Consider the following 25,274-nt stretch of genomic DNA (forward strand, 5'->3'; position numbering starts at 1 on the left):
CGCCTCCACGAGCAGGGGCCCGTCGGGGGCACGCGGGGCGCCGCCGGGCTAGGCCTGCACGGCCATGGTCCAGAGGAGCGGGCAGTCCGTCTTCACCGTCACGACCCCAGAGCCGTCGTAGGCGTTGGACGTGCTGACCAGTGTTCCGAAGCCAAGCGCGTGGTTCGCTGTAAAACATGGGAGGTGGTGTTGGCGGCCTGACGCCCCCCACCCCGGGCCCCCCTTCCCTCTGTCTGCAGCTACCAGAGCATGACGGGTGTGTGTGTGTGTGACCGGTGTGTGTGACCACAGTATATGTGACTGGTGTGTGTGTGTGTGACCAGAGTATATGTGACCGGTGTGTGTGTGTGACTGGTGTGTGTATGTGACCAGTGTGTGTGTGTGACCAGTGTGTATATGATCGGTGTGTGCATGACCACTGTGTGTATGTGACCGGTGTGTGTGTGTGACCGGTGTGTGTGTGTGACCAGTGTGTGTGTCACCAGTGTGTATATGATCGGTGTGTGTGTGACCGGTGTGTGTGTGTGTGTCACCAGTGTGTATATGATCGGTGTGTGTGTGTGACCGCTGTGTGTGTGTGACCGGTGTGTGTGTGTGTGTATGTGACCAGTGTGTGTGTTACCAGTGTGTGTGTGTGTGACCGGTGTGTGTGTGTGACTGGTGTGTGTGTGTGACCGGTGTGTGTGTGACCGGTGTGTGTATATGATCGGTGTGTGTGTGTGACCGCTATGTGTATGTGACCAGTGTGTGTGTGACTGGTGTGTATGTATGACCGGTGTGTGTGTGTCACCAGTGTGTATATGATTGGTGTGTACGTGTGACCGCTGTGTGTATGTGACCAGTGTGTGTGTTACCAGTGTGTGTGTGTGTGCGTGACCGGTGTGTGCGTGACCGGTGTGTGTGTGACCGGTGTGTGTGTGTGACCGGTGTGTGTGTGTGACCGGTGTGTGTGCACTCGCACGCAGAGGGAGGTGAGAGCCACGCAAAATAGGGCCAGGCCGCCCGTGCGGGGGTTGAGCACTGACAGGGTTCTGGGACTCGCCACAGCCGCTCTTCCTGGAGCTGGATATTGGATATTTACCCCTGGGGGCTGGATGCATTGTCAGTATTAAATTTCACTACATCTTTCTCTTTGCCAGTGTAAAACCAAAGCCCGTTTCTGTAAAGTGCTGCTGATTGCTTGCCTGGGTGCAACGTCAGCTTTTCTTGATGATTCCGCATTAACATGCTACATAAGTGATTAAACGCTATAAAATGTACTTTTAACTTCGAGTACAAATGATATGGAGCAGAAAGGTAATTACTCCAAAAGCCTGAGATTTGGGGCATGTTTATTCTCACAAAGGCAGGCCGCCAGAGGCCGCGGCTTGCTTCCTGGCGTGTGGACAGACGCGTGGAGGTCAAAGCTGCCAGCCGGGTGGAGTCTCGGAGCCACCTGAGCTCAGCAGGGAGCCGAGGGCAGTCGTGCGCTCACCTGTCACACTGCGCAACTATCCGAGCGGAGGCTTTGTGTGAGCGCGTGTGTCTTCTCTAAGAGACTGGCCACCCCCCTCTGCTCCCTGAGGGTGCCCCCCAACCGGTGTGACCCCAGCTCTGAGCTTGCAGCCGGGCTATCAAATTCCATGCTAGCCAGTGTGATTTTTCTTTTCTAAAGTCCAAAGAGAAAACGAAACAAGAGTGGGGCGCCCGCGCCGTGGGTCAGAGCGGCTGAAGCCGCAGCTCCGGGGAAATGGCGCGACACCAGCGCCGCTGGCCGCTAGGGAGCGCTGTTCTCTCGCTGAGGACATCTGCGGAGGCCATTTGAGCATCCGGCAAGACAGGTATATAAGCCGCAATGCCGGATCCCGTAGCTTTTATCTACTAAAACCCAAATTACTTGTCACAGATATCAGCAAACGCAAGGTCATAACACTGGGGTGTCCAGGAACCTGAGCGGACTCTGCGTGCCTAAGACCCTGACCTGTACTTCCCTACGGACGTTCTTGCTGCTCCTACCGCCTGGAACCCTTGGCGCTGTCCTGTTAAACACTCGTAACAGCCACATCAACTCGCAAATGCAGACGCTATCGCCAAGGAGGTGGGCGGGGGCGGCACCGTGGCCAGACTGGCGGGAAGTGCACGCCCAGGCTGGGCCATAGAAACCGTCCCCGAGGGAACCTGTTGACACGCGGCTGAGCCGCGCGACCTGCTCCCCGGGCGCGGCCCTCTCGGCGAGGTGCAGGGTCCGGGCATTGTGGCCTGTGGCTGTCTCCTGAGGCAGCGTCGCGGCCCGGCTTGCGCTGGCTGCGGAGCTGCGGCCGGTCGGCCTGGGGCTAGACCTACGGTGCGCTGGGCAGCGGCCTGGGCGCTCTGGCTGGGCCCCTGACGACCAGGGCTGGGCGCGCACGCGGCAGCAGGCGTGGCCAGGGCGGCCTCTTGTTCGGGGACCCAGGTCCGGCGGGACTGTGCACTGAATCCCCGTCCACAAGGCCCGCTCTGCCCCACACTGGGGAGCCACGGTAAGGGGGGTCAGCGGAGGGCCCCGCTTCCTGTGAGCTCCGGTGCGGCCCTGGCCTGGTGGCTGGGGTCTGCAGCGCCAGAGGTTGGCAAAACTCTGGTGTAGGATGAAATTCGGCAGAACCAGGCGCCGAGTCCCCGGGCTGGCGGGCGCCGTCCTGCGCTGTCTTTCCCAAACACCCCAAGGCCTGGCTTTCAGCGCCGGACTGGGGAGAGGGGCCAGGGAGCTGGCCGCTCCTCCCGTTATCCGCCTCCTGTCGGGGGAGGTACCCAGGACTTGGGGTCTCCAGCCTGGCGCTCTCTGCAGGGCAGTGGGCCGTGGAGCCCACAGGCATGTGCCTGGGGGTTCTGATGCCCCCGAGCCCTGCGGAATGAGTGGGAAGCGCGTCGCCTCTCTGCACCGCGTGTTCTGCTCAGCTGCTTACACAGAGGCCCCTCTGGGCCCAGAAGACTTGAACTGTGCACAGGGCAACAAGTCAGGCCCAGGTCCAGCCCGTCTCTGTGCCCTTAGCGAGCCTTTGGGGCCTGTTTCTTGTATGCCATTGCAATGTGCCTCTCCAGGGAGGCTGTTCAGCCTGTAGTCGGGTCCTGGCACTGATGAGTATGCCTGACTCCTCCGTCTTTGGTGCTTTTTTTTTTTTAAAGATTTATTTATTTGTACATACAGAACTGGGGTACAGGCCAGAGGCTCAGGGGCGGTGAGAGGCTTCACCAGGGACAGAGTGGGGAGCAGAACAGGCAGATCGACGAAGCACACTGCTGAGGGGAGCAGCGGGCGGGTCAGGAGAGGTCTGCCGCGCCATGTGGTCACCTCCCGGGCAGGCGGGGATCGAACTCATGCGGAAGTGGCTTTAGCTTCTCATTGCAGTGCTTTAAGCTGCTGCACCACCAGGGAGGGCCCCTTGGTGCTTTTTTATTCAACTAAATGGGGTGATAACGTAGGTCGGGCTTTGATCCCCCACCTTAGTGTGCTGTTGAATGAGAAAGATGTCCTGATTTGCGCTCTCAGCAAACCCTAGTTCTGGCACCCAGCTGACAGCCCGCTGGTGGTGGAGGGAGCAGGGTGTGGCCAGGCCCTGGCTGTGGGGCACTGACACCGCTCCAGGTGCACCTGCACGCCATAGGTGAAGTTACTAATTTTGCCATATTTATTAAAGCTGCGTACTGTGCCAGGCATGGGGGCTATAATCTGAGTGTCTCCGGCACCAGGGTGGCATTTAGTGAGAGGCACGCAGAGCCGCCCCACTGGACAGGACAGACGCACGCGATGGTGATGGCACGGAGCCGCACCGTGGCCCGGAGGGCCTGGCAGGGAAGGGGGCAGGCCAGGGCGCAGGCAGAGCGAACGTTCCAGAGTGCGGATGTCCAGCTGAGGGAGCAAGGAGGGCCGCGGCCAGTTGGCAGTGGGAGCACAGCTCAGGCGCGGAGTCGGCCGTTAGCTGCAGTTTGCAGATGAGACTAAATCGCGGGCTGTGAGGATGATGGGAGTCGTCTGACACATGTCACCGGAGAGGCGAAGGCAGCGCTCTGGCGCCCCAAGAGGGAGGTGATGCCGGCCTGTCTGCCCGCAGGGCGGAACTGCGTGGGGAAGCCACCGCATCTTGGCCAGTCTGGGCCACAGGCACATGCCGACAGGCACATGCCGACGGCCCATCGTGGCCAGGGTCCAGGCTCCCTTTCCTCCTGGAACTTGGTGTGAAGTCAGGCGGGCTGGGCAGCTGTAGCTACGTCAGGAGTCTGGGGCCCGGCCACCGTGCGCCCTGCCTCCATCGGCTACGCCCTGAGAGGCTGCGCTTATCTGGCATCAGAAAATACTTGTGGGTTTCACTCGCAGGAAAAGCAAACCACACGCCGTTAGAATCAGCTCACGGTGGTCAACTCTTAAAGCTTTAACTTTCTGAACTGTGGTGTTTTTTAAAAGGTCTTTGCGTATATATGTGAGGCAAACTATTTAAAAACTGCTAAGTTACACTGGAGAATAGGAAGTCTGAATTATTAAAATTGCTTTCCATAAATCACATTTATCCTAACAGTTGTTCTTGAAAATTTACAGATATCAAACTGCCTTTTCTCTTTCTCGAGAGGTAGATTCTCAAGCTTGTCATACGTCAGAGGAGCAGAATACGTGCCTTTCCTGCATTTATTAGACTCTTAAGCAGAACGAAATATACTGTTTTCTAGAGTAGCACTGTTCGATAGAAGTATCATGTGACTTGACATCTTAGAATTCTATTTCCAAAAGCCAGATTCAGGATGAAGCAGGCAAACTGTTATATTTTTGTTGTTGCTGATGAATTTTAAAAAAAGATTTATTTACTTATGCATACAGAATTGAGGTGTGGGGGCAGTGAGAGGATTCACCAGAGACAGAGCGGGGAGCAGAACGGGCAGATTGATGAAGTCCACTGCTGAGGGGAGCAGTAGAGAAACAGGAGGTCTGTTGTGCCCTTTGGGTCACCTCTGGGGTGGGGGTTGAACTTGCATTGGAGTGGCTGTGGCCAGCTTGCAGTGCTGTGTCCTAACCTGTTGCACCACCAGGGAGGGCCTGAATTTTTTTTTTAATTGAGATAAAATTGATATAAATTTCAGATGTACAAATGATTAGATATATGTCTGTATTATGAAATAACCACCACTTTGTATCTGGGTAACAACCATCACTATCCATAGTTAATACTTTTTTCTGGTGATAAGAAATGTAAGTATTTACTCTTACTACTTTTAAATATCCGTGACAGTATTAACTATAGTTACATGTACGTACATCTCTATGGTTTACTCTTTAACTGAAAGTTGGTACCATATGATTTTTAAACCAGTCTCTCCCACTCTCCATATCTCTCTTGAAATTGCCAATCTATTTTCTGTATTTATGAGCCTGATAGTTTTTCTTTTTAATATTCCACATGTAAATGAACTATGCGTTTTGCCTTTTTCTTCTTGACATTTTTCATTTAGTGTAATGGCTTCAAGGTCTGGCTTTTGCAATTGGCAGGGTTTTCCTACTTTCACGACTGAGTAGTATCCCACCCATTTTCTTTATCCATTCACTCATTTGTGAGCACTGAGATTGTTTGGGGTCTTGTCTACTGGAATAATGGGCCAGTCAACACACAGGGGTGCAGACACCTTTTTGGTTTGTTTACTTTGGATAAATTCCTACAAGTAAAACTGCTGAATCATGTTACTTCTATTTTTTGAGGGAACTCCAGAGTGGCTGCACCAATTTACAATCCCCCCAACAGTACCCAGGGACCGCCTTTCCTCTGCACCCTTCACCTCTGAATGCCTATTTTAGTAGCCATTTTAACAAGTGTGAGGCAGAATCTCATTTCCACGTGCATTTCCCTGGTGGCTAGTGATACCGAGCACCATTTCGCGCGTTGTTGTGCGGCCATCTGCAAGCCTTCTTTAGAAAATGCTCCTCTGCCCAATTTTTAATCTGATATTTGTCTGCTATTAAGTTGCATGGTTGTGGAATATATGACAGGCAATAACCCGTTCTCACCTACAAAGCTGGACAGTATTCCCTGCCATTCAGGGTAGCTTCCACTTTAGTGATGGCGTCCCGTGTTGAGTACAAGCCTTTAGTCAGATAGAGCCCGGCTGTTTATTTACCTGCGGTGACACTGGTTTATTAACACTGTTAATGTTTTAGGAAACTTACACCAGGGCCCCCACCAAGTTTATAATCCTCCTTCAACATCCACTTGCTCCCCCCCACCTTTCCTCCCACTTGCCAATCCCTTCCCTTCACCATTTACTTCATTTCTTTGTATTCTACACATGAGTGAAATCATCCTGTGGTTTTGTCTTTCTCTTTCTGACTCATTTCCCTTAGTAAATCTTTCTTAAGTTCCGCTCACGTTGTACCAAATGGCAACATTCCATCTCTCGTGACTGGAGTCCTGAGCCTTTGCTATCTCCCTCATCACCCGTTATCCATCGATGGACATTTAAGTCCTTTCCACTTCTCGTCTATTGTGAATTGGGTTGCAGTGAACACAGTGCATCTCCTTTTTGAATCAGTGTTCTCTTATTGCTTGGATAAATATCTACAAGCAAAACTGTTGGATTCCAAGCTGGCTGTATTTCTTAGGACTGTCAATGAGGCTGCCCCGGTGCGCTGCCGCCACGGCTTCACGAGCAGACAGGCCTGCCTGGGCTCTGAGGAACCGAGTGAGACCAGGCCCAACTCAAGGCCCTGCGGAAACAGTTCCCAAACACAGGGCCTGAACGTTCCCCATCACGCGAGAATCAATTTTAGACTAGAATTCCATTAGCCTGACCACTTTCTTTCAGGGAAAAAAAAGCATTTGATTTAAGTCAAAATTTTTAGTATTAACCATGATGATTTGTTACACTGATGGTAATAAAACAGGGCCTGAGACTTTGTCCATAAACCTAGAAACATATATGCTTCCTCTAATATATTTCATCATGACCTATTTTCATTTTTAATTTCCTCTTACTGATATACAATGATAGTATTTCATATTAGGAACAGCTGACAGCTTACTATATGAATATTCTAATGAGTTTGAAAATATTAGCCATTCTTAAAAACAAGTTACTTTAATTCACAATTAATATATTCGCTCCTGCTCTGGTTGTAATAATCCATTTTTCCGCACTCACACCATGGATCCTTTCCTGATGACAGCCTCAACTTCGCTGTTCTTGATGAACTTCCCTTGTGTTTACCACTTGCATGCAGAGCTGCAGATAAGTTAATAACCGGCTGTGTGGCACACGCTCTGCCTGGTGCCTCAAATGTTTGAGTTTCGCTGGGCTGCTGGCCCAGCCTGGCCGCTTGAACCGCAGGATCTCATCTGCAAAGGGCTTTGTCTATAATCCGGTCAGTGACTTACGCGGGTGAAAGTGAGGCCGCTTCCCTGACCCCTGGGTGCCCATTCCCAAGTGAAGGAGGCGGGGGCCGTCAGGGCTCCCCATGGACTCCATGGACCGGCCCTGTCATTTCCAGGCTCAGGACACCAGTCCTGGACCCCTGACTGCCCAGTCACAGCCCACCTGTTTCATCGGCACTGGCAGGTGCTTCGGACCCAGGTTTAGGTTGGCGGAGCGGAGTGAGGTGTGAGCTGCGTGCCGTTTTTCAGTTGTTTGCAGTGTGGTTATGCTGTCTGGATTTTTCTGAAGCCTGGTCACCAAACAAGTGATTCTTGCTGGCTACCGATGTCATGGGCCCAGGCCAGCTGCCAGGCCCTGGGTGGCTGGCGCTCGGGCCAACACGAAGACTGCTGTGTGACCCTTAGACACCATCTCACCGGTGCGTGAAGTACTGTTCACGGGGCTGCAACCTTAATGCTCAGTGTTCAGCATTAAGTCTAGACAAGGGGCAAAGAGAAAATGATTAAACTGGTTTAGTGTGAGGTCATGGTTCGATACTTGGCTTTTAAGTAAAAGTACTTTGCTCTATCTATAGGAAACACATTAGTTAAAAATTAAGGTGAAAGACCCAGAGTTCTAGTTCTAGGGAACTTGGTGCATGTTGTTAGAGATAATGAAAGAGAAATTCATCAGCTGGGGCAGTGGGGGGAGGGGCAGGGTGAGATCCTGTCTTCATCATCGCACGCTGGCATCAGTGATATCCAAAATGTGGCGCCTACAGAATTTTAGTCGTTGCTAAAATTGAACTGATTTTTAAATTTTAAATCGCAAGCATGGACCTGCAGAGACAGCTGAAGCTCCGCTCTCCTGCGGGAGGACCTGGGAAGCGAGCCAGCTCCTGCAGCGTCCTGGCCTGAGGCGCCCGGCTGAGCAGTAGGGTGCCGGCGCACATCCCGCCAGGGCGGTAGGGGGGCATCCCGGCCGGTCCTCTCGACGGCACCGGCTGGACTAAGCACCTCTCCTCTGCTAACCCTGAGGCTTTTCCAAGAAGCTGTCTAAGGCCGGCAGATCCCGCTCCCTCCAGACACATCTGCATGACTGGGGAAACGTGTGGTGGGGCTCCTTTGAGGGCCCCTGACAGGAGAGCCTCTGGGGGGCTTCGGGCAGGCTCGCTGGTGAGTGGGGGAGCCCGTACCTGTCCTCCCAGGACTGCCTCCTCCAGACTCATCACCCACCGAGTGAGTGATGTCTGTCTCTTCCCCTCAGAATCGGGCGCCCCTACCGCGCACTGAGATTTGGTGCTGAGGTGTGGGACTGCGCTGACTGGTGACGCTTCTTCTCAGAGAACTCCAGGATCGCGGGCACCCCTTGCCACACTGCCCGTGCTTGTCACTGCAGAGCCTGTGAGGCTGCAGCTGGGACTGGGGTGATTTTAGGGACCTGACGCATGTGGATGAGGCAGCTTTGTCCTGGCACCTCCTGGTGATTCCACCTGAGAGAGCGGCCGATTCCTTCTTGATTCAGGATTTAAATGTACTGCAATATCCTAAATCAGTTTTACGTTGTCTCTCCATCTGTCGCTTTAGCAAGTCCTTCCTCCCTACATTGTGCTCATATTTTATGTTTTGTGTCGAAGAATAGATTTTAAAAAAGTTCCTTGCCACAAAGACAAGCTCATTTGTTAAACGGTAGCGAGTCCTGGAGAGTCGTTACGTTGTACAAGGTGAGAATGGGTGTTTTAGGGTTAGTTAATGGAGCTTATGTAAATGATTTTATGTTATGAAAAAATATATAAAATCAAAGCAAAAAGCTGTCTTTTTTGGTAAGAGAGCTTCATGCATTAATCATATTGAACCTTATTAGATGTCTACCAGACTTGGTGATGTAAGCTCGTGACCCTCACATGGCAGCAGCTTAATGCACCACTAAATTAATATACTGGTACACTCTGCAGGCAAAGACATTAAATTTTTAACAGTGCAGTTGACTACGTGGAGTGCAGCCTTCAAACACAATGCTCGTGAAAAACTGCAAAAGACATCTCTCGTATGTGATAGATGTTATTGTTTTCTAAAATGCTAAGATAAAAGGACCTACTTCTGGTTTGATTGAGCCCCAGCCCTGTGTACAGAGGGGCCCCAGAAACAGCAGTGAGGCCGCTGTAGGGCCTGCAAACCCACCCTGGCCTAGGGGCCTCCTACACACTCGTGAATGGCACTTGGAGTCTGAGAGACAGTGGGATGGTGTCAGGGTGGGTCGGGGGAGGGGCACTGGACCTTAAAGACCTGTCTCCTTTTTAAAGTCTAGTGCCAAACGCCACTTCATAATGCGTGCGACCTCAGTCCCTCTGTGCTCTCTCCCGCTTTTGCAGCGTCACGAGGTGGGCGGTCACTGGTCTGTGCAGGCCTCGTGCGCTTGGGGACACGTGACTCGCGCATCTAGTCTGCTGTGTGGGTGAAAGCGACCTGGCGGACCCTGCTGAGCCCATGGTTCAGGCTCTGGGGAAACCACTTTCACGTGCAAATGAAGATCTGCACTGTTATTAGCAAAGCAGGACAAGGAGGAAGAGGAGGAGGGGGCATTTTGAATCATACTTAGGGCTAGTCTCAATTTAGTATCTGCCAAATTTGAAAATCACTATTAAAAACAGGGAATTTTCCCTAATTCTTTACAAAAAGAACATTCAGAATATGTAGAGTCAACCTCCCCTGTGGCCTCGCCACTGGAATCCCGTAAGCCCGGGAGGGACCAGGTTTCTTCTGTTCTCCACTACACCCGCATACCCACGGCCCAGCGCCAGGTAAACAGTGGCCTTTGTCTAAGTATTTACTTAAAGAATAAATGAGAATCTGAGTAAAGCAGCCAACATAAGAACTAAGAGTGACCTTAGTGTCCGGAAAACGATCTCTGACCGAAGAGTTTGCTCTGCGCAGGCCCCCCCACGCCCCGGGGGCGCCAGGCCCAGAGCAGCCGCCCTGCGCCGGTGCCTGGGCCCTGCCCAGGTCTGCTGTGCTCCCACAGTGACCTCTGCTGTGGCGTTGCACCCCTTAGGAGGTGCTGACCACCCTGGCTGTCCAGAGCTCACCTGCGCTTGCTCTGGGCTACCCACACGGGCGTGTCCGGAGCAGCGGCGGGCAGGGGCGCTGGCCTGAAGGGCAGCCCGTTGCCGCCTCGCCCCCGCTGCCCCGGGTGGGCTCTGGGGAGGCTCCATGGCCCGACTAGCTGAGCGCCCTGTGGTGCTCATGCAGTGCCGTGGGCGCCAGCCTCTCCCGGTGGCATCCAGGGTGCTTCCCTTGCTCGGTGTCAAAGGCCCGTCCTCTAGGGCGCAGTGATCCTACTGCTGGAGGAAACAACCCATCATATTTTCTTGTCAGGTAGTGAGGAGGAGGAAGATTCATTATGCAGAGGGGCAAGGTAAAGGTTTACTGCTTAATCCATCCCGTTTCTCTTATCAGGGAGACTGCTCCTAGGTATCTCACAGGAACGGGGAATTTCTGGGGTAACAACACCCCAAGAGCACGTGATATACCATTCACCTCGGCATTTTCAGGCCTCTGGCCATTGTGCTGTCCCCCAGCCCTTGAGGGCCCTACTCAGCACCCTGGAATAAACAGGACGATGCCTGGGTCACTGTGGAATCTGAGATTCCAGGTTTGAAAAGGACATTTACATCATGCCTGATGGAACGGCCAGATCTTGGGTCAATGACAACAGTGCGGGGCCAGAAGTTGGTTGCCCCGGCAAGCCCCTCGCTGTGTCTGGGCCTCTGTAAACTAGGCAGTCTGTGCTTGAGGCTGCCGAGTCTCCACCCTCCGCTGGCCTCAGCCAAGGCCCAGGACAGCAGTCGGAGCACACAGGCGGCCCCCAGCGCCGGCTCCCTACGGAGTCCCTGACCGCCGCCGCCGTCTGCGGCCGCTCCGGCTCCCAGGTCCCAAGTGGCATCTGAAGAGGTCACGTTAAGTTTCACGATGACACGGTGTGAGAGACTGAGCACAGCGACCAGCCTGGCGCCCACGTCCACTCTGCTGTGGTCCAGGAACCACAGGGTAACTGGCACAAGGAGCCACGACCTGCCACACTACATTAGCAGCCTCCTGACATCCTGCTTCCAACTCGGGGGCCCCGCCGAGGAAGCCCACGCGCTCATCTAACCCTCACGGCGGCCGCCTGCACATCAGCCACCCCGCTTCTCCACCACAGCTCCAGTCGGCCCGGAGCCCTGGTCTGCGGTCCCCCCTGCTCCAAGCCGCTTCCACCTACCAGGATGTCTCTCTCCCCCCTTTGGGTGCAGCTGTGCCATCTCCAATCCCGCTTGCCCCCCAGGCTGCCTCCCTGTCCCCCCCGCCATACTCCACAGACCCTGAGTGTCACCACAGCTCTGATCCCCTCAACAATGCGTGGGCACCCTGCCAACTGCGCTTTCTCTCGCTTCTGTTCGGCAGGATTGGGAGGCGATGTATGTTTGGATGTGGGGACGCTGGTCCCATTACCTTAAATCAAAAAGCCTGGGACCTCCTGGGACCCAAAAAGCAGTTCCCCAAGTCACATCCAATAGGAACATTCTTCTCTCAGAGAGTGAGGGGGGCCTGTGCTGTGACTCCCGTGAGGTAGAACCGGCTCTTGCTTGGTTTGTTAAATTTAAAACAGCCCTGCAGTGGCTCTGGTGTGTCCTGAATAAACTCACAAGCCTCGTCACAGGCAGTGAGGCATGCATTATACTGTCATTCCTGTTGTGGAAACGGGGGCTCACAGGGGCTAAGTCTCCCTGGGCAGGACACACGCCTGTTGCGCTGTTCCTCCTCCCCAGACTCATCCTGTCCCTCTGCAGCAGTAACGCGGCTGACAGGGACATGCTCTGAAGGCCCCAGCAGGTCTCCTGGCGCAGGCACAGGCTCCCCGTGCCTGTGAGGAGGGGCATTTCCTGCCACCCGGACAGAGCCCCACAGCGGACTCAGAGCAGTGGTCAGTTCTGCTGGCGCTGGCGGGGGCAGCAGCTGGGGACCTTCTCCCTGGACCTGGGGGTCTCCAGAGGGCTTGTGGGGCACACTGACTTCAGGAAAAAGGAAAGTCCTCGGTTTTCTCGCTACAATATCTACTTGCTCATTTCTTTAAAAAGCAAAATTACAGGTCATCTGTTTGGACGTCAGAGTCACCTTTTTGAGAAAAGGACTCATCTTTACCTCACTGTGGCAAACCGTCGTTTCTAAGTGTAAACTGAGGGGGAGAGCACTTAAGCCTCTTCTCCTGTTATGCACATTTGCAAATATTGAAATTCTTGAGATTTAATTCTGAAAGTCAGCTCTTCTAGGAAAATAAAGTAATTGCAGAGACAGATGCAACTGAGGCGGACGGAAGCGCACAGCCCTGCTGACCCACTGCCCTGCCATCCCGCCCGCTGGCGTCGACGTGAGGCCGAGGACTGACCGCGGGCAGCACGGCAGGCCCTGAGCAGCGTAAGGCCAGGAGCTCCCTGGGGGGCGGGGAGGGGGCTGCCAGCCAGCCCGGCCTATGCAGCACTGGCGCCCCAAAGTCCCATGAGGATAAAAGCTTTAGTAGCTACTCGTCACTCTGCCTGAGTGAGTGAAGGTTCGGGCGAGCCCCCAGAGATCGCTGGTTCCCCGAGACCTTCCGTGAGGAGAGGGAGGTGACGGGACACAGCTCCCCACACCCAGGGACTCGGAGGTGCAGCTCAGGGATATTCAACCAGAGAGAGAAAGGACATGGCAGGAAGTGGGCGGCCCGGCCGCTTTACACAAAGGATGGGTTTAGGGCGGGCTTCTGGCTTCCGTCCCGAGTGTAGCAAGAACCTAGCATCAGGTCACGGGAGCATGAAGTACAGCTGGGGGCTCCGGGGGCCGTCACCCGCCTACGCTGCCAGAGCAGGAGGCAAGCTTGGGTGCGAGCGGCCGGGGTTACCCACAGCAAGGCCTCCTCACGTTTTGCAGCCGCAGCCGGGGATGGGCCCGCCGGACAGCTGGAAACAGGAAAGGGCGGGGAGGTCACGGCCCCAACACGCGCTCAGGTCAGCCCCACAGGCTCGGCGGCACTAGGGACGCAGGGCAACTCCGCTGGGCACGGCCACACGGGCTCCCTGGGAGAACCAACGGCCGGTGTGTCCACAGGCAGACGGGGCTGGGGCGGGCCGCGGCGGGGAATGAGCGCCCACGCCCGCTCCTGAGCGCGCCTTGCCCTCCGACCCACGACCCACGACCCTGCCAGTGCAGCTGGGCAGGGACCGCGAGGTGCCGCGTGGCTGAGGTGCGGCGAGAGCCGCCTAGAGCGGACGCCCTGGCCCTCCGCCCTCCCGCTGCCCTGCCCGGCTCTGCACCATCGCCTTGGGGTAAAACCAGCGACGCGAGCAGCTCTGAGGCTCACGGAATCCGGCAGGTGGAAGCCATACAAAAACTCACGACGCACAATGACCCTACAAGCTAACGCCGCCAGCCTGGAGCGGCGACTTCAGGCGGGTGAACGTGGCTCACGGCGCTGCTGCACTTAGGGCAAAAGAAGAGAAGCGTTCGGAGGGCCTCTGGCTACTAGAATACAGACTCATGTTTGGGCTAAACCCGAACACACTGGGTAAGAAAGGTGTAAGGTGGTCTTCGGATCTGAGCGGACCCGGGGCTCGAGGCCAGCCCAACCTGGGCTGTGTGCAGCGGCCTGCGGAGCCGACACCCTCGGCCCCTCGGCCGCCAGCCAAGGCTCTCGGCTGCAACTGAGAAACCCCGCAGCTGTGCGAGCAGAGCCAGCGCGCTCACCGGGCAGAAGGACGGCGAAGGACACCCTCAGCGTGCTGACGCGGCTGTCTTTGGGTTAGAGGACTGGGAAACTGTGATCAGCTGTTCTATACTTTTGCCTTTTTCCCTGTTTGCTGCTTTTGTGGACGGTCAGATGACAATAACAACAACAACAACTCTGCCCATCCCCACCCCCAGCTCTCAAACGCTGAGACTCTACCCCCCAAAGTGCAGTCCTCGGGAGATGTTCAGGTCACACAGACAGAACCCTGGCAGCGGCATCATGACCCTCACCCATCGTGCCAGGAGGACACAGGGCCGTGGCCTGGACCAGAAACGGGGCATCATCACCCTCTGCCCGCTGGTGTACTGAGGGTTGGGGGGTTGTGCTTGGGTGGGGGGCGGGGTGTGCTGACTGACACCCCGGAGACCAGTGTGGAGACCAGCCCCACCTCTACACAAGCGAACTTCCCAGGCGCAGAATCCAAGGAGCAAGTGTCTGTCGCTTATCGCTGCCCAGGCTCTGGGATTCCGTCACGACGGACCAGACGGACGAGGACCGGAGCGCGCTTCTGCTCTGCAAAGCCTGATGCTGCTCGGCCTCGTTTGTGTTTCCTGTCCCGTGGGTGTGTTTTCTCTCCAGGAGCTGCACCGTTGACAGCAGAGGAGCCTGTTCTTGGTGTGAGGGGAAGGACACGATCAAGTTCAGCCGCCCTTTCCTGCTGGTCTAACTGCAGTGGGAAGGGAGCCGACGTCACAGGTGGCTGTTCTCAGCTCATCCTGACTGGACAGCCTCTGTCCGCCTGGTCTGCTGCGACGGTGTCCCCGAGGCTGGGCGGCGGCAAGCAGCACTCACTTCGCCCAGAAAAGGCATTTGACTCAAACAGAGAAAGGGTTAACGCTGTGGCTTAAAGTTCAGGTTCTGAGCCAGTTCTGGACGGTCCTTGTTTTTGTGTGTGGTGAGAAATCAATTCTCTCGGAGCATTCTCTTCTTCCAAATGTACTCGACTGGTGATTTGCCCAACACCCTCGACCCTCGGGGAGGTCACGCCTGAGATTTTACCGCACAGGAGGATGTTGCCCCCCTTTGACTCAGAGTGCAGGGAAGGAAAACCAAGGCCCCTGCCGTTAGGCAAGGCGCTTGCCAGGTTGGGGGGTCCCCTTCAAAGTCCTTACTTCTGGACACAGCAGCAGCGAGCTGGCTGCTTCTGTGCCTTGGGTATGCTGGGGTTCTGGGGCAAAGCAGACCCCCTCGGCCTCGGGAACTGCTATGGTGGAGATGGTGTTCCATCCGTGGCCGCAAGGAGACCCAGAGTAACGATCCTACGCTGCCCTGACACCTCTCACAGGTGTCGGCTGACTTAGGGGCACTAAGGATAAGGCGGTGACATGGGGCACCCAAGGGCGCGATCCTGCCTGGGTGCTGCAGCCCCCCCTCCATGGCGGAGGGGGACTCCAAAATTCTGCAAGCCCCCAAGCAGCAGCGTCACCCTCTCTCCAAGCCACGTTTCCTCTCATTTCCAGCTTGTGACATCGGCAGCCCACAGAGCACAGGCGGAGGAGGAGCCTTAACTCCGGTGCAAGGAGAAGCCAGACCACCATCATTTTGGCCACCACCAGAAAAAATTTAAGCCAATTTGACAATGCGGCTTTGTCCGGCGGGTCCGCCAGTAGAACGTGGCCAGCAGTGGCAGGCGATCAGGGCGCAAGAGGACGCAGGCCCTGTGGCCAGGCGCGGACTCAGCGCACGTCTTTCTCAATCTACTGAGAGTCTGAGAATCGGCACCCAAGCTCGGACCACTGAAGTCTGTTTTCATGTCTGGGTGCAACCTATTTGGCGCCCACAGTATTCTCTGGTGGTTCCGATCTGTCCTAAACCCACCATCAGCTTAAAGCAATTATTCTCCACAACGCACCACCCCTCCGTCTTTTGCGGAGGGTGTGCGTTCCAACACGGAGGGCGGGGTCCCCCCAGGCGGGGCCCCCCACAGCCTCGCAAGCTTCTGCGCTTAAGCAGTGTTTCACAGGATGCATTCGGGGTTACCTCGGTGCTCACAGTGTTGCGAGATGACACTGTCTTTCGAGGGGCGGGGCTGATAACCCCAGAAGGAGCTAAGTCAGGGTCTGAAGTCCAGATCGGGAGGCCACAGGGAGAGCTGCGCTATGCGCACCGAGTGCACCGCGCGGCCGTGTGCGGCGCTACTCGGACAAGCTACGGAGCTTTGGAAGGACAAACCCAGACTTTAAATCATCTTCGCGAAAGGCCTCAACTACTTCTGTCGACCCACGGAGCCAAGCGCCCTGCGCGCAGGTGGCTCCTTGGCGGCCCGGCGGAGGCGCGCGCCCTGCGCCCAGCGCCGCCGCTCACTCCCGGCTCGCGCGTCTCCCCACACCCGCAGGCCCCAGCCAGGCCGGGCTTGCTCTGCGGCCATCCTGCGCCAACAGTTTTGAGTCCCTTGGTCCTTGCTACTGGGAGGGGTGTTTCCCGGTGGCTTTTTGCTTCTCTGACATTTTGTTTTCTTGGAAACCTAAATTTCTAAATCTAATCTTTCTAACAGTTCTCTCTACTTTAAGATCCTTACTCAGTTTGGAGGAAAAAAGACCATAATGATACTGTTATGATTCTCTCTTCTGGCTAATCTTCCCCACGTTTTGACAACTTAGGACACACCTTTGTGCTTTAATGCAGGTTTCTGCATCAGAATGCGTGAGCGAGAAGCGCAAAGCCAGAGACGCCTGCACGCAGCAGCGCTGAACTCTGACAGGTGCAATTTATCAACATAAATGACTGTGCTTAGCCACAGGCCTCTGGCACAGGGAGACCGGGCACTTTGTAAATTGCCTGCTGCCCTCTTCAATTACAGTCTCGGTTTCTGCCATCCAGATATCCGGGGATAAAAGACTCCCTGATGCAAAGGGAAGTTGGAGCATTCAGCGAATGCGCATGGTGGACGCCCCTACTCCCCGCGGGGTAAGTCTTCCCCTAGCCAGACCTGGGGATGACTTAGGCGAGAAACGTGGGCACAGGCGTCACAGCAGTGGCCACGCCAGCTGCCTGTGGGGACCCCCTTTGTACACAAAAAGCCCAATGTGCACCGTCAGCCTCACAGAGGGCTGTGGTGGCGCCGTGGGGTGCATCCTCCCGTCTCCCCAACAGCTGATTTCTGTGCCTGCCTCTCGCCATGTGCTGAAAGCACTGTCTCTGGTCAGCTGTGTGGCCAAACACCTTTAGGTGACTTCAGACACTTTCAGCACTGACTTCCCTCACTTTAAGAAAAGTACCAACCCACAGAAAATACCCCTAAATCATTTCTAATAAAGGCCTGGGAATTTCGGAATTCATAAAGAACTTTTTAGAACTCAACAATGCAAAGGAAGCACAAATTTAGCAAGGCAGAGGACTTGAAGGCCACTCTCCAAAGACGGCACATCTGGCCGACAAGCACCTCACGAGGGACGAAGTAGATATACCTGGTCATGGTCTTTTAAACTGCACGTATTCTGGTTTTTGGACATCACTTCTAGCGGAACAGCGGAGTCATTAAACAGAAATCCAACTCCTTGTCACGGAAGAGGGCTCGCACAGCAGAGGGAGGCTTGGGGGCTGGGCCAGTGGCTGGCCATGGAGGCTTCCTCCATTCTCTCCTCTGCAGACTGCAGTCACTGAAAACCATGTTGACTTTGCATCCTTCACCATCTTGTCCAAACTACTACTGTCTTTTAACCGTCTCCCTCCTTCGGAGGACTCCTGGGGCCTTTCGGTCCCGTCTCTCACCGCACAAGGGCAGGGGCGTGAGCCTGCAGCACCACCTGGTCCTGGAGGGGGACGCAGACCCCAGGCCTCACCTGGACGCACAGGACCGGAGCCTGCGTTTGAATGAGACACGTGTGTAGGCAGGTACTGGCCTTGGCCGTTCTTCGTAAGTGAAGCCGCCATTGCCAGCACCACTAGTCCCTTCCTTAGTCAGGTTCATTATTTAAAACATAAAATGAAAATAAAATCACCTTCTCCCCCTGCCTGCCTCCTTCGGTGGCTGATGCAGGTACCAGACTGGTTTATGGATGCCATGTACTTGGAATTAAGCCTGTGCCTGTGCGCCATTCTGAACTGATTTCCGTCACGACTGTTGTTGAGCTACACTGGCTCACAGCACTGTGTGGGGGTGGGGAACAGGTGCACACCCCCACCGCCACGGCCCACCACTGGGCCACGGCCCACCTCTGGGCCCCGCCCCTTTATTTCCTTTTCAGAACTCAAGCCTGATTTCCAGTGTAGGTGCACACACAGAAAGCACTAAAGAAAAAGGTAGTCAACTTTGGAGACTTGGCTCAACTTCCGCAGCCCCGTTCTGACTGAACAGCGAGTGACCTCAGTGGGGCTGGTCCCTCACGGCTTTCCGGCACTGGCTCTCGTCACACACCTCCGTGCTCCCGCTCAGCCGGCCAGACGTGCTGTCTGCTGCCGCCTGTCCCAACACCAAAACCACTCTCTTATCTCCGTGCTATCGGCCCCTCTTCTACATACTCCGCTCCTGAGAGCCAACCTATTTTCGATTTTCTTCCTAAGGCCTGGAGGGGCGGGGTGTCAGCCCACAGTCTTGGCTCAGAGTGGAAATGCTGTCCGCGGAGGCCCTGGGCCCGTCCCCACGGAGCATCACAGGGCAGGCGCCGGCCCGGCCGGCCCCTCGGTGTGCAGCCCGAGCTTGGTGCGTGTCGCAGTGCGGACTGGGACCAGGCGTGTGTCCCCGACTCCTGGCTGGGGCCGAGGCAGATCCCTAGGACACACTCGCTGGTCTCGGAGCCCCGAAGCTCCCCGGACGGCTCCCACACAGGGCAGCTTGAAGGCTGAGATGCCCTGCCTGCCCTGGGGCCCACCGCCCACTCACCGCCTGTGGGTTTTGAGCGATGTGCTCGCCAGTGCGTGGATGTCACGTTGTTAGTCATCAGGTCTGCTTTTATGAAGAAAAAAGGACATAAAAGAGGAACCACAGAGAAAGCTGGGGTGTGCTGCAAGGCTGGGGTGCTCTCCAGCCACGGCGCAGCCCTGAGCAGGCCTCGCTGCTCCCTGGGGCGCCCGGGAAGGCGTCGCACCCCGCCGGTGCTGAGGGGCCATCGCTCCTGGCGACAGGTTGTGGATGTGGGGTGCGGCTGGCACTGGGTAGGCGAGGACGAGTCCGTAAATCAGGCTCAGAACAGAAGCGCCGACTGAAACCCCTGAGTGCCTGGAGGGGCCACGAGGCACACAGAAGCGGGGGGCGGGGCTGTCTGCACTGGGGAGGGGAGAGAGGACCGGTGTCTGCAAGTCTTTGTTAAAGTTCTGCTCTGTAAAGAAGTATGTTTAGCTGGTGGAAGCATTCTGGTCCACCAGCGTGCAGCTGGGGTCGAGGTGGAGGGAGGTTGGGTAGAGATGCCGGCTTTGCAGAGCAAAGTGGCCGGGCCCGCCTTAGAAAGAGGCGGCCCTCCGCCGACTCACTGTGGCAGTGAACGGGAAACAGGTACACTTCTATGCCGCTGCAGAATACAGCTTGGCTCGTAAATACGCGAAAATGGCCAGAAAAGTCTCAACTAAAGTGTTGACACAAAAATGTTCTTGAAGAAAGGGGGGGAAACTGCCTGCGAGAAATGGGGTTCGGTATGTCGGGGCCACAGGAGGGACGGACACCAGGTGACCTGGGGCTGACCTGCACGCGTGCTCCAGAGGGGCCCGGGAGTGGCACACTGGGGTCGGGCGGCCCCCCGCCCTCGCCCGGCCCCCCCAGGCCTCTGGCTGAGTCGCCAGCGCGGCCTCCGTGTTCTTAGTCAGGGCAGCACAGCCAGGTCAGGCCTTTTTTGGCTTCTCAAAAAGCACACACTGTTTGTGTATGTCCTCCCCAGAATATCACATAATTTCAAAACTATTTTCCTAATCAACACTCAGGACACATTGGACGACTACGTAACATCAAGGACGCAGAGTGGACAGTGAGGTGCGCTCAGCAGCTTCGGGGCTGCGTCTCCGCATTCCCCACACTGGCCAGCCACGCTCGTCCCAAACAGCAACGTCTCCATCTCTGGGTGGGGGGGAGCGCTCTGAGGTGTCCTGGGGAGCCTGTTACACGAGCTCCTGGCCCGTCGGTGAGATGTGCAGGTCCTGTCAGGAACATCTCCAGGCACCCGTGGCCGGTGAGCCAACCGAAACCCATAGGAAGTGTAGTTATATTCCGTGTAGTTATTCCAAAGAAACTACCTGGGAGCTGGTGTGCTCATGCAGAGAGGGAAGAAAGAGTCACTGCCGCGCAGTCTCCGCCGTGGCACCGTGGGGAGCAGTATGCACGCAGGCCGGGCCTGTCTGAAGGGTTCGGAACGTCCCCCCGATACCCGCCACATCAGCCCCGTGGTTATTTTGAGCTGAAGGTGCCCCAGGAACAGCAGACAGAGGCTCTCAGCCCCACCTTCCCTGCTCCCTGCCTAAGAGAGGGCGACCGCCTCTCACCTGACACCCGACGGGACGCGACGCCCCAAGGTGAGCAAGCCGACCCGCGACCCCTGTCCCCTGGTGACGGTCCCTTGTCACCCTGCTCCAGCCCTTTTCTCCGCGGTCTTAAACTCGCCTCCACAATCTGTGCTGCTTTGTTAACGTAACACAGAAGCTCCCAGGCCTGTCTTGCCCTTGGGGGTGTCATTTCTGCAATAGGGAGGGTTCCAGTTACGTATAAAAACATTCACTTTAAACGTGGGTGCTCTTCTTCTTCAACATCTTTTGTTAGTGGAATTCTGAAGGCTCAGAACCTCACTGGGCAGGGAAAGAGATTTTCTTTCCCTCCAGTCTAAGTGGATGAGTAGCACTGACTAGCTAAGATGGAAGACTGTTGTTTTTTTTTTTAATGTGAGCCAATAGAGCACTAATTCGCCAGCCCCCAATCTACCCATTCAGGGTAACTTCAGGAGAGATAAAATGGTTAGGTGATAAATTTAACCAAAGATCACAGCAACTATAAGCTACAACGGACAAAACACTGCTGGGAGAAACGGAGCCAAGTCCTACACAAAGGGAGAGTTGCAGAGGAGTGTTAGGAAGACGGAAATCAACCCAAGACTGGATTGTGAAGCCCCAGTGATGCTGAGGGAGGGCCAGCCCAACAGGGCCGGGGAACCCGGGGAGGTCGAGCAGTGGAGCTGCGAAGACAGGAACACTTGATCTCAACAGGAGCCCAAGGTGACTGGGTGGGAAGGGAGCACGCCCCAGCGGGTGGCTTCAGAGCACAGGGTAGCCGTCTTCATGCAAAGCCATGACCTCAAGCTTTGCTAATCCCTTACAACAATTCACTGAGCTGGACCACAGACCTAGAGATACATCAAAACCATGAAGCTTCTAGTGAAAACACTTAGAGACCCCCGGGATAGACAAAGGCTTCCTAAGTCACAAAAGGCATGAATCACACAACAGAAAATCAATGAAACCGGATTTCATTAAAATTCAACTTTTCGGGCCCTCCCTGCTGGCGCAGTGGGTTAAAGCACAGTGCTAGGAAGCTAAAGCCACTGCAGCATGAGTTCAATCCCAGCCCCGGAGGTGACTACAGGGCGCGGCAGACCTCTCCTGGCCCGCCCTCTGCTCCCCTCAGCAGTGTACTTTGACAATCTGCCTGTACTGCTCCCCACTCTGTCTCTGGTGAAGCCTCTCACTGCCCCTGCACCTCTGGTCTGTACCCCAGTTCTGGATGCATACATAAATAAATCTTTTAAAAAAAAAATTCAACTTTTCATTCTTCAAGAGACTGTTAAAGAAATGAAAAGGTAGCCAGACTGGGAAAAATATTTGCGAAATATATACAAAAGTGGGGGAAAACCCCCAAAAGACAAGTATTTAGAAAAATAAAAAGAATTCTTGAATTAACGGATTAATATGAAAAGAACAAATAAAAATTCAGCAGAAAGACCGGGAGCTGGCTCATGTCTGCTTGTGGGAGTCCGCCCGGCACTGTGGGGTGTCCAGAAGTGGCCTGCCCTATCCAGGGGTGGACGGGGAGCTCCGCAGCGAGGCCCAGGCCCCCCCGGCATTGCTGGTGCAGGGTAAGGGCTGGCCGATGCCCCGCCGGAGAAGACGACGGAGGCCAGCCCGTAGCCCATGGCAGTCAGCGGATGCCCACTGAAATCAGCTGTCGCATTTGCTGATGTTCTGTCCTTCACAGACTTCAGCAAGTGTAGAAATGCAGCAGAAGGGAAGATGTTGGCTCAACTGCAACACACACATTTGAAATAGGCGTGTGAAGAGGAATACACAAACTGTACCAGAGGAGCTACAGAACCTTACGGAGGGGCATGAAAGACGATGGGAGTAAATGCAACTGTCCTGGAGACAAAAGTTAAAGTGTGAAAAGTCCTGCTAATTTGATTCTTCTAGGAATAAATCGAGTTTAGAGTTAGCAGGGAGCATAAACAATACCGCGGAAAACACTTGCAGACGTGCACTGCAGTCACTGTGGAAAACTGGGAGAGAAAGTCCCAGACACCGGTCGCTTGAGCCGACGCTGCCTGGCGAGGCGAGGCTGTCAGCTGGCGCGGGGCGAGCCAGGGGCGGGGATGCGCGGAGGCCGGCCTCTGGAGGAGGACGGGGCGCCCTCACCGTCACTACTTTCCATCAAAGATATCTCACATGGCCCACACCAACATGTTTAATGTGAAACAACAAAAGCAGAGAAAAAAATAACTGGATGATTTTACACTTTCGACAGAGGAAGCCCCCGACAAGACCGAAACGCCTGGGTCTGACTGATTCACGCTGAGCTCCTGGGCTAACGCCCGCCCTCCACCTAGACCTCTCTCAAAAACAATGCCTGGAAGTGAAAGGAGTGCTAAGTAGTCTAAAAAACGGCAGCACTTACACTGTAAAAGAGGGACGTGCCTGTCCCTCTTCTGGACCAAAAACCCGGGCCACGCCGACTGGCTCTGAATCCTCTTCCGTTCCCGAGAGGCCTGGACTCGAGCGGGGACCCTTAACTGACCTGAACCCAAGTGGCAGGACGGGAGGGCTCCAGGCTAGCCTCTGGACCAGCCGGCCTTCCTGGGGCGACAGGGTTCGTGCAGGGGAACCTGGTGATGAGCCTCATGGCCACCAGCCACTGTCCCTGCTCTTGGCACGGACCTCTAAGACATCAGTCAACAGGAAGCCACCTCGCCGTCACCACCAGTCCATCCAGAGCCGCTTCCGTGTGGAATAAGGTTTTACCCTCCCTGGGTACTTCTAGGTCAACGCAATGGCCGAGAGCAGCAATAATGAACCATCCCAACAAGTGTGAAATTCAGAGGGACACAGAGCTGCAGCCAACAGAAGCGTGTTCACGCCCGTCTCGCGCGGCCTCCTGGGTTAGCTCGCCCAGCGGCAGGTCAGCACGTCCCTCCTGACCCCTTTGAAGCGGCCCACTGAGCAGAGGCTGCAGGCGCTGGGCTGCCACCCTAGTCTGGCCCCGAGCAGGAGGAGTCCTTAAGGGAATTTCACAACGGGGCTGGAAGGGCCTCTGGCGCCTGTCCACCCCCAGCAATGAGAACCCCGAAGGGAGTGGGGCTGGGGCGCAGTGAGCATGCTGGTTTTATAGAAAAAGGATGCTAGTTTTAAAATGTGCTGCGATGAAATCTTATTGACGGTATCCTGCTTCCAGAACAAGCAGGAGAAATACTCTGAGCTGGATGCCCGCTGGGGACGCCTGTGCTGAGTGAACACCGAGTGGGTCGCCGGTCAGTGATGGGCGCGGCCCTTGGAAGACAGTGTGTGGCCAAAGGGGAGTATCTCCTTCCCCCTGTGCTGAGAAGGGGCGGAGCCCGGCTCTGGCCACCTGTCACCACCGTAGTGGTCAGTGACTAAACGCCTCACAGTGGGTCAGGCGCCGCTGTTTTCCAGAAAATGTCCCAAACAAGCCTTGCGAGGTGATTCTGCTAACGAGCTAAAGGGAAACCCAGGATGAGACGCAAAGGGAAGGAGTCGGGGAAGATGGTCCCTCGGCACTGAAAGGACAGACGCGTGGGTTTCTGTCTTCACTTGGCATTTTAATGGTCTCACCCAGCAACAGAACTCGGAACAAGTGATTCTGAACCAATCAAGTGACACTTTGCTCTATTAGTTATGAAACTAAGATTGGAAAGAAATGGAGTGACAAGGGGCTCTAACATGACATCCACAGACATCTGATGAAACTAAACAAGCTCAGACCCAGATAAATGCAAAACAAAATAGCATTTGGTTTCCAATTCATTTGGATACTTGGGCTTCTGTATTCTTTATCATTCTTCCCAGGTTACATTTGCAGACTCTACCGAGTAACTGTCAGGTCACTGATTGGCCATGACAGTCCGAGTCACCCCAGAACCCTTATTCCTGGTCCAAGTTTCTACATAGGACAAGTGGGTTCCAGAGACAAGAGAAATCTGTCCCAATTCCTTCTTCATTTTTCAATTAAAAGGGGGAAATGAAATTTTTTTTTTTTAAAAGTCTGAGTAGACACCTGACAGACTCACGCCTTGAAGTTCTGAGTGAATGATTCTTTAGGACTCCTTTTGGATTATGAGGTTCTCTGTGCCAAGCCACTTAGACAAGCCTGCTGGTGTTTATCTAAAATATCCCAAAGTCACACATCAGATTCAAGTCAGTGGGGCTTTACCTGGCACTCGAGGTTTGGGGAATTAACCCACTTCCCTACATTCCCTAATTTGAAGAATGAACCCTTTTCTGAATTTGTCCTACATACACAGTAACTATGTTTTAAGAACTCATGCGGATGCATTCTCAAGCCCCTTCTCTCCTGCAACATACAGCGGTGCAGCAACGTGAGGGAGGAGAGCCTGTACCTGGGGGTGGGGGTGGCGGAGGCTGTTGAGATTTAGGCTGCGAGCTGCGACAATTGTCACCCACGGTTATAGAATGTGTCAACCCCATCAGTTACTTTGGGGAAGGGTTTAGAAATAAGTGGCTGGAATGGTGTGATTAAAGTGGTGGCTGGTCGGAAACTATGTTGAAGAAATTTGCAAGTTTATTCAAGAAATACTCAACAGGCATCTACATGGTGTGTTTGGACTCAGGGCCTTAGGTCTGGGGTTGATGAGGTTAAACAGTAACATCCATTCCTTTGGCATTTACAGTCTGGGAAGAAACTGCTGACAGTCCTGTGATAACCATTTTTTCCTTCATTCAGAAAAACAGAACCAGTGATTTGAAGCTGA

At 54.9% G+C, this 25,274-nt stretch overlaps 1 protein-coding gene across 3 annotated transcripts in view; it reads right to left on the minus strand.

The window, feature by feature from the left end:
* Positions 1–6: 6 nt before the first annotated feature.
* The window catches only part of TPK1 (thiamin pyrophosphokinase 1), a 188,960-nt gene continuing 163,692 nt past the window's right edge, over positions 7–25,274 (minus strand). For all 3 annotated transcript variants that reach the window (XM_012733832.1, XM_012733831.1, XM_012733833.1), the window contains one exon: positions 7–167. In XM_012733832.1, the coding sequence (XP_012589286.1) occupies positions 49–167 (119 nt within the window). In that variant the 3' untranslated portion in view covers positions 7–48. The remainder of the gene's footprint in view (positions 168–25,274) is intronic.

This window comes from Condylura cristata, unplaced genomic scaffold (assembly GCF_000260355.1).
Source record: "Condylura cristata isolate star-nosed mole 26May11 unplaced genomic scaffold, ConCri1.0 scaffold00042, whole genome shotgun sequence".
Taxonomy (NCBI): Eukaryota; Metazoa; Chordata; class Mammalia; order Eulipotyphla; family Talpidae; genus Condylura; species Condylura cristata.